We start from the raw sequence: 13,784 nt of genomic DNA on the forward strand, positions 1-13,784 counted from the left end.
ATTCGCATTTCCCTGGTTACTACTAAAGTTGAGCATTTTTTCACATCTGTTGGTATTCAGGTTTCCTTTTTTGTGAGGTACCTGTTGAAGTCTGTGACTCATTTCCCTTTCATTTGTGTTTTTTTTAATTAATTCGGAGGAACCTCAGATCTTAATCCTTACTTTTGGTTGTATGTATCGCAGAAACTTCCCCCAAGTTTGTGATTTGTCTTTTCAAGGTGTTTAATGGCATCTTTTGATGACTGGTTCTTAATTTTACTCTAATTGGATTTATCATTCTTTATCTTACAGTTTGCGCTTTTGTTACGCTTAAGAAATCTCTCCATGTTCCAAGCTCATGGCTGTTCTTAGCTCTGTTTTCTTCTGAAAGTTTATAGTTGTGTGTTTCACGTTTAGATCTTCGTATGGAATTGATTTTTGCATATAGCATGAGACGGGGTCCAGTTTCATTTTTCCATATGAGAACCAGTTTTCCAGCACCAATTTTGATCATTCCATCTTTCCCTCGTTGATGTGCCGGCCCACATCTGTCATAGATTAGCTCTCCATTTGTGTATCTGTTTCTGGGCTTTCTATTCTGCCCCACTGGTTTATATTATACTATCATAATACTGATAGTTTTATAAATTTTGCTCGTAGGTGACATGAATCCCACCCATGTTGTTCCTCTTCAAGAGTGTTTTGTCTTTCTTTAGTCCCTTTTTTTTTTAAATAAATGTTATTTATTTATTAAGTTTATTTGTTTATTTTGAGATAGAGACAGAGCGTGCGAGCAGGGGAGGGGCAAAGAGAGAGGGAGAGAGAGAATCCCAAGCAGGCTCCACACTGCCAGCACAAAACCTGATGCAGGGCTCAAACCCACAAACTGTGAGATCATGACCTGAGCCAAAATCAAGTGTTGGACGCTTAACTGATAGAGCCACCCAGGCACCCCTGTTTTAGTTCTTACTGCTTCTGTTGAATAGAATCAGCTTTTCAAATTTTATTTAAAAAGCTGTTGAATTTTTTTTGTTGTTGCAATTACATTTTCTCTGTAGATCAATGTGGGGAAGAATATACATCTTTAAAATTCTGAGTCTTCCAATCTATGAACGTGGTTTATAGGTCTTTGCTATTTAGGCTGTGTCTTTCTGTAAAATTGTATAAATTTATTTTTGTTTTCTATATTAATTTTTGTCTGTTTTCTTTATAAATTCTTATCAATGATTTATTGATTCTTTTGGATTTTCTGTGTTGACCATAGTATTTGGCTTTTGTTTTCTTGACCATAAGATTGTCTGTAAGTGGTGTTTTTCAGCCTTTCTTGGCCTTAGGATACTTTCAGCTTCATTTACCATGTCTCAGACTTACGCTCTTGTGTTCTTGTATTTCTTGTCTTTTTGTTTGACCTGAGAGGCATCCTTGTTAATCTTGCATTATACAGCCCCACCCTGTCTGCATTCACTTATGTGCATTTCCCGTTTTTCTTTGCTCTTTTTCCCGTCTTGCATCCTAGAGCTTTCATCTGGGATCTTTTTTTTTTTTTGCTTCAGATATACCCTTTGAGAGTCTCCTGCACTGGATATTTGCTGGTGACAGATGGTCTCAGTTTTAATTTGACAAGGTCTTTCACTTTGGTCTCCTTGAAAGTTCATTTCTCAGGATGTAGAATTCTCGACTGACAGTTACGTCTCCTGTCTTGCTTCTGTCATTGGCTGTTAAGAAGTCAGCTTCTTGGATGCCAATCCTTGTTTTTTCTCTGGCCCATTTTAAGATCTCTTTGGTTTTGTTTGATGTCCTGTAATTTCATTACAGTAGGTTCAGGGGTGGATATCTTTGTATTTATCCTTTTGGGGGTTAGTTGGGCTTCTTGGCTCTGTTTTTGGTATCTTGTGGCATAGTAAGGACAGAGACTTTGAGAGCCAGGCTACCTCGAGTTTGAATGTTAGCCAGTTACTAGCTCTCAGACTTCGTTCTTAGCCGCCTTGTGTATCGGTCGCCTTGAATGTAAGGGGGTAATAATGACACCTCATTGTGAAGATCACATCCTTAATAGATCTTACACCAGCAAAGGCTTAACCTTCACTTAGATTCTGTTCTTAGTATTTCTTGTTTCTTTGCCGGTTTGCTGATGTTTTTCAAGACGTTTTTCATATTGAATCCAGCAATTTTAAGTTGTTTTCAGTGGCAGTCTGCCTGCGTAACTAGTTTGTCATTACAACTAGAAACCGAGGCTCTCTGCAACACCCTCTTTCTATGTTCAGAGCGTGCGTGCTCTCCTGCTGGCCCGCGTGTGCTCTGTCTCCCTTTTTCACATGTAAATGATTGGAGGTGGTTGTGTTTCTCAAAGCGTCATTGGTGAAATCCTCATCCAGTTTGATGTTAGGATCTTCAGCAGAGGGTGGCTGAAAAGCGAAGTTGAATAAGGTTTTTGTCTGAAAAGAATTCGGACTGTTGGTCTTTGGAGCAGTCAGCATTCGGCCTCGTGTCTTCCCTTTTCTGCCTGTGCCTGCGTCCCGGCGGGAGCTGGTATGTGGGATGAGAAACCTGAAGTGCCTCACGGCACCGAAGTGCCCCACTCGCTCAGTAGGCCAAGGAAGGGACTTCTTTGGAGCGATGGCTAGCCGTGGTCATGGGCAAAGGTGTTTCTCCTTCATTTGGTTTCTGGTGGATGCTCTCATCAGAAATCCTGTGGCCTAGGGATGGGTCCGGGAAAGGGTTGATGGAGTCTTTGTAACCGTTGCCGTGGAGAGGCACCCCGGACCCTCACTCTGCCGGTCAGGTTGCGGAGGTACCCGGGGTGGGGATTGGTGATTCCGATTGACGTAGCCAGTCTTGCCAGGATTGAATATGAAGATGTGTTGTGCTTCCTCCCGGTGTCGAGTAGCGCATCTCGACCTCGTTGTGCTTCCCCCGCCTTCCCTAGTTGCAAGCAGAGGCACCCAGACTGGCCGAATATCAGGCGTACATCGATTTTGAGATGAAAATCGGCGACCCTGCTCGCGTCCAGTTGATCTTCGAGCGCGCCCTGGTCGAGAACTGCCTCGTCCCAGATTTGTGGATCCGCTACAGTCAGTACCTAGTAAGACGACCTGACTTGTTCTAACTTCGTTTCCTTTTTACCGATTGAGAATCTACGCAAAGGAACTCAGCCAGGGCGCCGGGAGTCAGCCGTGTGCTGCTCCTCTCTGCGCTCTCCCCTTTCCCTCATCTTCCTTTCGCCCTGTTGGCCAACCCGTGAGGTTCTGCTGTTTCAAGTCCCATCAGACTGATCACGCTAACTGTGGGAAAAAATGGGCACGGTTTTCCTGTCGAGGGCTTCGCGACACCAATGTTTTTCTTTTCACTTTGTGTTCTGGAGAAAATGTACACCTGGCACATAGACGAGGAAGGGCGGAACCTGGCGTGCCGTCACCCAGCTTCAACAGTTAACTCACGGCACTAGTCTAGTTCCATCTGTGTGCTTACCTTCTTCCCCCTTCCATGTGAAGCAGATCCAGAAGTCACATCTCACTGGCGAGTACGTCGGTATGTGCGTATGAAAGATTTGAGTCAGGGTGCAAACTGGGTCCATCCACGCGCATAGGCCGATATCCCCTAAAGCTGTTTTCATGTCTGGTCTCCCCTCTCCTCAATTCCCCTTTGCGATTTTTTTGTCGAAGAGACCAGTCACGAGAATTTCTAAGGAAATTTCTTTTGTCAGCTGGTCGTGCTGGAAAGGTCTCGTGGATGGTGAAGCCTGTAACAGTAGCATTTTATCTCCTCACTGTGAACTTCTTTATCATAGGATCGGCAGCTGAAAGTAAAGGATTTGGTTTTATCTGTACATAATCGTGCCGTGAGAAACTGCCCCTGGACAGTTGCCCTGTGGAGCCGTTACCTCTTGGCCATGGAAAGACACGGAGTTGACCATCAAGTGATTTCCGGTGCGAATGTTTTTGTGGGAAGACTCTTAAACTTTCTGTTCCAAGCCAGAAAGATAGCTGTCACAGAGTCATTAGGTCAGCCTTTCCCTGGGTGTTGAGTTTGGGATATTGGGTATTAGTGACAAAAAAGGCCCTAAGTGGGAGATAACTTGGTTGTGTTTTTGTCTTCTCAGAGCCAAAGAATGCTGACATTCTTTGTGATTTTCCAAGAATTTGGGTCTTCTCTCCAATCTGACTTGGCCTGGAATTCTCTTAGTGTAGGACATCGTGTGGAATTTACCCCTTTTAGAACACGGTCCAAATCCTGTAGTAGCTTTTCTTTTGAACATGTCTCTCTAGCTCACTTCACTTTGTTGTATCCTGTCATTATTGTTTTAAGTCATACAGTATCTGATAGTCAGTAGAGGTTTTTGTAACAGTCTCGAGAACTTATATCAGCTTCTTTTTGAATTGGTAACAAATCCTGGCTTTTTCTTCAATTCCAGCGACCTTCGAGAAAGCTTTGAGTGCCGGCTTCATTCAGGCCACCGATTATGTGGAAATTTGGCAGGCGTACCTTGATTACCTGAGGAGAAGGGTTGATTTCAAACAAGGTATTTCAATTCGTGTGTCAGATGCGGTTCTGACTTTTTTCTCAACATACGTTTTGCTGAGATGTCCCAGGTTGCCCAGATACATCATGATTAGGCAAATGATGTAGACCAGCCACTGGTAACTGTTTGCCCCCAGAAATGTTGGCTATTGAAGTCTTCTAACAAGTCCTGCTGTGAGTTGTAAAGGAAGAGAGTTAAGGTCCTTCTCTTTTATTCTGGCTCCTGCCAGCCTCTTTAGTCTCATTTCTCTCCTCTCTCCCTTCTGTAGATCCTAAATAGTTCTTTAGATAGGACTCCTGTATGTCTTTGAAATCTTTGAATCTCTGTGGGATCCCCTGCCTTCTTCCCTTTTCTCCTCAAAAAAAAAAAAAAAAAAAAAAAAAAAGCATCAGAAACCCCTGACTTGCACTCATGCAGGTGGCCTTCAGCCCTTCTCCCAGCTGGGCGAGACCCCCTCTGCTGGGGTCCCACACGCGGCACCCTGTGCTCACCTTTGTTGTGCTGTCCGTGATGTGTGCTGTTGTAGCCTTTCTCCCCAGCTATGTGATGAGGGCAGGAGCTGATGCCAGATGCACAGCAGGCTCCCAGGAGCTTCACTGTGGGATTTAAAAGATAAAAAAAGACACGGTATGTGGTTTCACGAAGCCAAGCCTCTTTTGCAATTTCTGACAGACTCCAGTAAAGAGCTGGAAGAGCTGAGGTCTGCGTTCACTCGCGCCTTGGAGTATCTGAAGCAGGAGGTGGAGGAGCGTAAGTGTGGCTTCGACCTGTTCCCTTTTCCGCTCGTCTCCTGTTCGTGGTGGATGTGCCTTCTCAGTCAGAGGCTCCGGGCCTCTAAACTGATTTCTGATTTTGACTAAGTCTGTTCTTACAGGTTTCAATGAGAGCGGAGATCCAAGCTGCATGATCATGCAGAACTGGGCTAGGATTGAGGTAAACGTCTCCGACACGCCTGTCGGTTCCAGCCCGCTTTGAGGGACGTGTGTGTCGTTAATGTGGCTAAAGTTGAGTCCGAGTCTTAGGTGATGGTCCAGGGTCTGTAAGGATCTCTGTTACATATCTAGCTCGGTGCGCATTCACTTACACCTTAGAGAAAACACTGGCACGCAGTTAAGAAGCTATGCGGCGGACATTGGAACGCCCATCACTCTGCACCTCTTGCCTCCGTCCCTCAGTGCCTTGTTCGTCAGGCTGTACCGGTGTGGACTGTTCGCCAGGTGTTTCACTGTGTGCTGGGGAGGTAGACCTGCCTCGTGCTCCTAAGGCTCTCATCTCGTGTAGGAGACAGGAGTTTGACGGACAATTAGGGGACACAGTGAATTGAGTGTTCCTGTTGGACCAAGGACCCCGAATCAAGAAGATACGGAACCCGCCCTTGATCGGCTCACAGAACTGTGAAATTCTTTTTTTTTTTTTTTTTTAACATATATTTATTATGTTTATTTTTGAGAGAGAGAGAGAGAGAGAGAGAAAGAGAGGGAGAGAGCGGGGGAGGGGCAGAGAGAGAGAGGGAGACACAGAGTCTGAAGCGGGCTCCAGGCTCCGAGCTGTCAGCACAGAGCCCGATGCAGGGCTCGAACCCACGAACCGCGAGATCATCACCTGAGCCGCAGTCGGACGCTTAACCGACTGAGCCCCCCAGGCACTTCCAGAATTGTGAAGTTCGAAGCACATTTTAGTTTCTGAGAGGGGTCAGGTCAAAGAAACGGATGTCCGTCGGGTTCACACAGAGGTTCATTTGCCCAAGTGGCACAGCAGGGGGCCTCCTCCTAGAGCAGTCTTTCTTTCTCCGCATTACCTCAGATTAAACACTCGTAGTTCAGCTTGATAAAAATAAAACACAGTTGTCTAGCTAGTTCTGTCGTAAGTACCTGTGGGCTCCTGCTCTTTGCTCTCAAATAGGTTAGGCAGGCAGCTAGAGGCTTGTCCCCTTGGAGAGGCTGGAGTGGTTGAGCCGAGCCCGTCGCCGTGGAAGGTGGCTGGGAATGTCCAGGGAGTTACGTCACATGCACAGTTAGTGGGGGGTTTTTAAAGCCTGTCTGTTTGAGGTGTGTTTTGCTATGGGTGCCAACGTCGGTAAGGTTTGACTCTTTCCTAACGGAGCCCATTAATGCGTTTCAGGCTCGACTGTGCAATAACATGCAGAAAGCTCGGGAACTCTGGGACAGCATCATGACCAAAGGGAACGCCAAGTATGCCAACATGTGGCTTGAATATTACAACCTGGAAAGGTAACTGATCTGGGGGTGCTTTTGGTGGTGCTTGTCAGGGGTAACCCGTCTTCCCTCCCGGCTGACCCCTGCCAGCTTGGGCCTGCTCCTTACCGCAGGCCCGATTAGCCTCTCTTTTGTTGGTGGCTGTGTGTATAATGGGCGAGGCTAGGGAACCGAACCTCCTGTTTTATGCTTGGGCTTGTCTTACAGCCGTGCGTTTCTTTCTGTTTGTTATTTTGGTTTGTTTTGATTTTTGGAGATGAATGTTTTATGTGACTTTTGGGGGGAACTATTTTTTATATTTGCTTTGGATGTAACAGTAGAAAATACTAAAAAACGAAGAGAAAAAAAACCCCCAAATTTTCTGTAGCAAACAGACCCAGAGGGCATAACCCCTGTTAGCTAATAGTTTGGGTATGTTCCTTGAGATTTTTTTAGATTGAAATTTTTTAAAAATTATTTTTATTTTAGGGGCACCTGGGTGGCTCAGTCGGTTAAGCGCCGGACTTTGGCTTAGGTCATGATCTCACGGTTTGTGGGTTTGAGCTCCGCGTGCTGACGGCTCAGAGCCTGGCGCCTGCTTCGGATTCTGTGTCTCCCTCTCTCTTGGCCCCTCCCCTGCTCACAGTCTGTCTCTTTCTCTCTCTTTCTCAAAAATAAATAACATTAAAAAAAAATTATTTTTATTTTATTCTTTTGAGGAAGCGCATGCACGAGTTAGGGAGGGGCACAGGGAGAGGGAGAATCTTAAGCAGGTTCCACGCCCAGTGCAGAGCCCCATGTGGGGCTCGATCCCATGACTGTGAGATCATGGCCTGAGCCTAAATCAAGAGTTGAATGCTTAAGTGACTGAGCCACCCAGGTGCTCTGTAATTTTTTTGTTGTTGTTTTAAAGAAAATGGAATGATAGCATACATTATAAATCTCTGAAGCTATTTTAAATAAATAAGATGTGACCAATGATATTTATCACGGGGGGAAGATGTAAAAAAATATGACCAGCTTTTCTATTTCATTGTGTCTTGAACGTTGTGTGTCAATAAATATATTTGTCTATATATTCTTTTTGAGTATTTTGGATTTTACCCCAATTTAAAAAACAACATGTACTCAAAATAGACAGTTACAAAACTGTGTGGTAGAAAGTGAAAGTTTCTTCCCATCTCATCCCCAGAGATATGACTACTATTAAAGCTTATGAGCAGTTTAAGAACCCGGAACAGCTTTTGTTTATGTGAGTTCCGTGTATTTAATGGACCACATTAGAAACATTGATACATCTTCCTAAGTATCAATATCACTGTATTAGAAAGTGAAAGATTGAAACATAATTTTATTGTCACGATAATAAATTCATTATGTTTAACATAAAGAATATATTATTTATGAAAAATGATTATTTTCCAAACCCCAAAATAACTTAGAAAAGTGGCATGGTTTTGTATTTTTGCGAGTATCATTAGTTTGGGTTAGAAGATTGCTGGATTTTGGGGCGCCTGGGTGGCGCAGTCGGTTAAGCGTCCGACTTCAGCCAGGTCACGATCTCGCGGTCCGTGAGTTCGAGCCCCGCGTCAGGCTCTGGGCTGATGGCTCGGAGCCTGGAGCCTGCTTCCGATTCTGTGTCTCCCTCTCTCTCTGCCCCTCCCCCGTTCATGCTCTGTCTCTCTCTGTCCCAGAAATAAATAAAAAACGTTGAAAAAAAATTTTTTAAAAAAAAAAGAAGATTGCTGGATTTTGCATTTGCTGTATTGTGAATTTGCATTGAAGAATATGAAGAAAATTTGGCTTCACGCAGATAGGAGGCTAGAAGAGAGAAGGGGTATTTTAATAAGCTTTTCAGATAAGTATGGATATTCTTTCATACTAGAGCAAGATTCGGCAAGTAGTAGTTTCTTTAAAAAGTTTATTTAGATGTTTTTACTTATTTTTGAGACAGAGAAAAAGCACGAGCTGGGGAAGGGGCAGAGAGAGAGGGAGACAGGAACTGAAGCGGGCTCCACACGAACAGCAGAGAGCCTGATGCGGGGCTCAGACTCATGAGTTTTGAGATCATGACCTGAGCCGAAGTGAGACGCTTAGCCGACCGGGCCACCCAGGCGCCCCAGCAAGCAGTTTCTTAATAGTTGCGATGTGGCACCTGAAACCGTATCATTGGATTTCTGAGACTCTTACGCTAATATCCATTGGTCTGTTTTGTACTTTGAATGGACCTTTTACCAAATATGCATGGTTCTGTGACCTGCATTGTTCAAGTGGAAAATACTCAATCACTGAGTCATGCAGCTCTACACAGTATCAGCACATTTCATAATACGGTATTTTAAAAGGTATCGTTTTGTTCACGTCCGCGGTGATCTTAGAAAAGTCTGTTGAGGTGGAACGTGTCAGCCTCAAAGTGGCAGATACGGATTTTCCTAAATCGGGATTTTCACTCGAAAGTTGCGCTGTGAACACGGCAACAGATACAGTTCGTGGTTTTCCTTGAAGTGACGAACCCACTTCATTAATTTTCAGAAATGTCTGCCGGATTCTCAGGTCTCCATAACCATAGGTTTTGTCGCTCAGCTCTTTTCTCAAGTCAAAATGTTGTTTCATGAGAAAACAAACTAGTTCAGCTTGCCCCCTAAACAAAAGGATCTCTTCTTTGGGACAACCGTCGTACTCGGGTGTGCAGAAAAAGCACCTTATGTGTGCACATCTCCTTTTGTCCCGCAGGATGGGAAAACTGTGCTGCCTTGATTTGTGCTAAGGGCCACCGTAGCTTTTGCACCGTCAGTGCAAATGTCAGCACAGTGAAAAAGTCAGTTCGTGTTCAGTAACAACGAAAGTAGTTTTGACTTTGCAGATCCCCTCCCTGAAAGGGTCTCGGAGACCCTCTGGGGTGACGTGGATCGTACTCGGAGAACCGCCGCTCTAATTTTTTATTTTTTAGCGTCCTAATACGTATTTATAATATTTACATATGTTTGTAAGTTTTTAAAAAATAGAAATGGGAACGTAGTGTTTCATAGCTGCTGTTACTAAGAGAATCTTGTTTATTGGGATGAGCAATCTTTCCACTGCTAATCACAATAAACAGTATTCTCTTAGTAACAGCAGTTACCAAAAGATGGGACTCTGGGCATGAAATCTGGCAGTCTGCTGGATCAGTGATTCTTCCCTTGGGTAGGACAGCATTCTAGAGTTTCTCTAAGGACTTGATCAAGTGATATGGCATTCTTAGATCTCCCACCTGTGTTGCATATGCCAGTGCTGTAAAGGCGGGTCACCTGGTCGCAGACTACTGCCCCAGGTGCGTTTTCCAGCAGCAGCTGGTTGCTAAAGGCAAGAGTGGCTTAGAAGAAAGCCTTAGCTTTTGACTGGAGGAGAAAGGAGAAAGTATTAGAAGTAGAGTGGTGCAAAGAGCTGTGGACAGTTCTGGAAGCTAGAGCCTCCTCAGAAGCTAGAGTTGTCGCAGAGCAGCTTCTGATCTTGTGTCGCTGCCTGTGAGAACACGGCCTCTCCTTCTCTGTGCCTGCTGCTTTGTGTCCTGGTGGCAGCCACGGTTTGTTTTCTGTCCTAGGGCACACGGTGACACCCAGCACTGTAGGAAGGCTCTGCACCGGGCCGTCCAGTGCACCAGTGACTACCCCGAGCACGTCTGTGAAGTGTTGCTTACCATGGAGAGGACAGAAGGTGGGGCCCCTCCGCTCTCGGCTTCTGGCTTGGAGTCTGTCCCATTTGCCGGTTGGTCTCAAGACTATAGTCTGAGGACAGACTGTGTACGGGTACAGCCGCTCACATGGCACTCAGTGATTAGAGCGTTGATGGCACTCGCCAGTGAGTCCACATCCTCTCGCCCCTCTTCTGAGAGTCTCTGGGTACAAGGAGGGCTCTCTGTGATGCGCCCTGGCACAAGGTTCTCTTCATTCTTTGCGGTGGGCAAAGCAGCCCTGTCTGCTCACTAGGTACCGGCAGCACTCCTCCGTCACCCCCGGTCACGACAGAGACATCTCCAGACTTGTTCCCTGGGGAGCCAGCTCGCAGTTCAGAGTCCCTGCTCTAGCACAATGTCACGCACACGAAAGGCCTGTTGAGGGGCAAAGGGCTGAACATGGCCCTCGGTGGGGTGTGCGTCCCTTGTCCTAGCTGAGAGCCTCGGTGTTAAGTTCTCAGTAGGAAATTGCATTTATCTATGGGTGTTGATGTAGATTTGGGGTACGAACCCCTCGGAACTGGAAACAAAACACGGAAGCAACAAAAGCAAATAAAAAACACCCTAACATTCATCATTTGAGCAGCTCTTAAAATCCTTCATCTTCGTGTAAATGCCTTGTACCCGTTACATTGGAATGTCTTCTTAATCTTTGCCGTGGAGAGCCCATAATAGATCGTATTCTGGTTTTCAAGTCTCTTCTAAAAGAAAAGGGATGTTTTAGACATATCTGGGAGGACTATTCACATTCTGAAAGGCTCAAGCCTGCCATAAGGAAGTCCTAAAATGGGGAGCCGACTCTCCGGTTTTTATTGTCTGATGGGAGAGATCTCTGGTAGAGGTGCGGGGAAATTAAGAAAATTTTATACTGTTGCATCCTTGCAAATGCAAAAAAGTTAAAGTTTGCTTCTCTTTCTGTCAAGGTACTCTAGAAGATTGGGATATAGCTGTTCAGAAAACCGAAACTCGATTAGCTCGTGTTAATGAGCAGAGAATTAAGGTGATGATGCTTATTTAAAGTCCTAGAACCTCTGCTAGCTGTTTCGACTGTGTTTCGTATGGATATTTCTTGTCAAAACCTTTGAGGTCTTAAGGATCGTTTGCTCAGCGAATATTAATTAGTGAAACACTTGAATCCGCGTTGAAGCCTATCTTGTATCATTTTCTTGGATTGGCTCAAAATTTGAGCCCCAGCAATAAATATGTAGTGGGGGGGATTTGGGACCTAAAAGTTATTGGGCTATAGTTGAAAGAGATAGAATGGAGCCCCACGTAGCCCGGTGATTGGAACTTGAACCCGTCCCAGTTAATGAGAGCCCCGGTTTTACGATGTGTTTCTTCCTTTTGGTGAGTAATTCCTGGGGACACTGCAGAGCATCCTGTAGACTTGAGACACAGAACCCTAAGAATCTTGGATAAGCCCTGGCCGGGAAAGTTGTGAGGACACCCTCCTCCTCCTCCTGGCGACCTCTCCTCTCCCTGGGGTAGTGAATTTCCACTCCCAAGTCCCCTTTCCTCGCCACGCCCCACGGGTCCGTAGGGTTCCCGCAGTCGCTGCATTTCAGTGATGCGTCCGTGCTCCCAACTTCCTAGGTTGCGGAGAAGGAAGCGGCGCTCGCCCAGCAAGAAGAAGAAAAGGCAGAACAGCGGAAGAGGGCCCGGGCTGAGAAGAAAGCGTTAAAAAAGAAGAAAAAGACCAGAGGCGCAGACAAGCGCAAAGCAGAAGAGGATGATGAGAAAGAGTGGGGCGATGACGAAGAAGGTAAAGCTTTCTGGAAATGCTACTTGGGAGCATCTCCAAGTTCCAGTGAAGTTATGAAAAACATCCAGAGAACTTTTGTCTTAAGCCATGTGAGAATAAGTTGCCCGCAGGGTGCCCCATCACCCTTCCTGTCCCTCTCCACCGTCCACGTGCGTGACTTCCCCCTGCTCGGGCTCCACGCCGTGTGCCGTTCCCTGCCCTGCAGCCACCTCGGCCTGTCTTCCCAGCCTCCACTCCCTCCACTGTACCATCGTCCCCCCTCCGCCTGCCTGCTGTGCGGAACCCCCCTCACCCACTCGGGCTCCCACACCCCAGCTGCCCCTGCCCCTCATCCTCTCAGGCTCCAGCATCCCGCACCGCAGCCCCAGCCTGTGCGGGCACCTGCCTTGTTCGGCCTGCCAAATGGTTCTGACTTGGTAGAGTCTTCAGCCAGTGTTTCTCTTGCCCCTGCCATTCCAGGGCTGGGCAGGTGTGGGTCAGGTTTATTTCGGCAGCGTCAGTCAAGGTAAAAGCATTGTCTCTAGACATTAAGGGACGCCATACGTTTTCCTAGTACAGTGGTGTCAACCAGAGGGAAATATTTCAGTAACGGAGCCATCATCCAATTGAACGACCTTTTGCTTATGCACCTCTTTGGGGCCTTCAGAATGACCATGTATGGGTAGCTCACAGTCCTAGGGCTCCAGGTTTAGCAGGAAAGGCAGATGTGACGTGACTGCAGTGGTGGGTAGTCAGGATCGTGGGAGAGCACGGTGTGGATTCATGGCGGAGGCCAAAGGGCCACTGGCGGGTCAGCTGTCTGCAGGAAAGACTTCACGCATCTCGGCATCTGGAGGCGGGAGGGGTCGCTGTCAAGTGCAAAGGAAGGGAAAGGTAAACCAAACAGTGCCACTGACAGCGAGGCACGAGGCACAGACGAGCCTGGCATTTTCTCTGAGTGGCAGGTAGCTGGGTTTGAGCCCCGATGCGTGCTGGGGGCGGTGTGCTGGCATAGGGGAGGCTGGGGGAGGCGAGGCCGGAGGAGCTGGCCGGCCTGCCCGCTCAGGGCCGCTCTTGAATGCAGCGTGCAATGGTTAGACTTCGTTAGGAAGGCAGTGGGGAGTTGATGGCAAGGTCTGGAAGTGGGGCCAGTGCCGATTGGCTTCCAGGACCGTTCCTCTGGAGGCAGTGGGGCAGATGGGTTGGAGTGGAATGTTGTTAAACTCTGCTGAAGGACACGAGACAGCAGTGAACAGTTTAGGGACTGCAGTGCTGTGTAGATGTGGAGCCCGTACTGCAGAGTCACCCAAGGGGCTTGTTTAAATTCAAGTCTCCCGGCCCCATCCCTCCGTTGCTGCCCCAGCAAAAGGGGTACGAGGGCATTTGCCACCTGAAGTTGGAGATCCCCTGCCCTTTGATGCAGGTGACTCTTGAACCTTGAGGGTTAGGGGTGCCGACCTCCCGCACAGTCAGAAATCCGCGTGTAACTTTTGATTCCCCCCAAACTTAACTACTGCTAGCCTACCGTTGACTGGGAGCCTTCCCGGGATGATGTCAGCAGTTGACTAACACATATTTTGTGCGTCACGTATGTTCTATACTGTATGCTTATAATGAGGCTAGAGAAAAAACCTAATT

General features: G+C 46.8%; 1 protein-coding gene across 2 annotated transcripts in view; it reads left to right on the forward strand.

The window, feature by feature from the left end:
• Positions 1–13,784, forward strand: part of SART3 (spliceosome associated factor 3, U4/U6 recycling protein) — a 35,978-nt gene that overhangs the window by 17,400 nt on the left and 4,794 nt on the right. For both annotated transcript variants that reach the window (XM_058691061.1, XM_058691062.1), the window contains exons 7-15: positions 2,906–3,061; positions 3,767–3,905; positions 4,391–4,498; positions 5,171–5,248; positions 5,373–5,431; positions 6,620–6,729; positions 10,274–10,386; positions 11,329–11,405; positions 11,999–12,167. In XM_058691061.1, the coding sequence (XP_058547044.1) occupies positions 2,906–3,061; positions 3,767–3,905; positions 4,391–4,498; positions 5,171–5,248; positions 5,373–5,431; positions 6,620–6,729; positions 10,274–10,386; positions 11,329–11,405; positions 11,999–12,167 (1,009 nt within the window). The remainder of the gene's footprint in view (positions 1–2,905; positions 3,062–3,766; positions 3,906–4,390; positions 4,499–5,170; positions 5,249–5,372; positions 5,432–6,619; positions 6,730–10,273; positions 10,387–11,328; positions 11,406–11,998; positions 12,168–13,784) is intronic.

This window comes from Neofelis nebulosa, chromosome 11 (assembly GCF_028018385.1).
Source record: "Neofelis nebulosa isolate mNeoNeb1 chromosome 11, mNeoNeb1.pri, whole genome shotgun sequence".
Classification (NCBI taxonomy): Eukaryota; Metazoa; Chordata; class Mammalia; order Carnivora; family Felidae; genus Neofelis; species Neofelis nebulosa.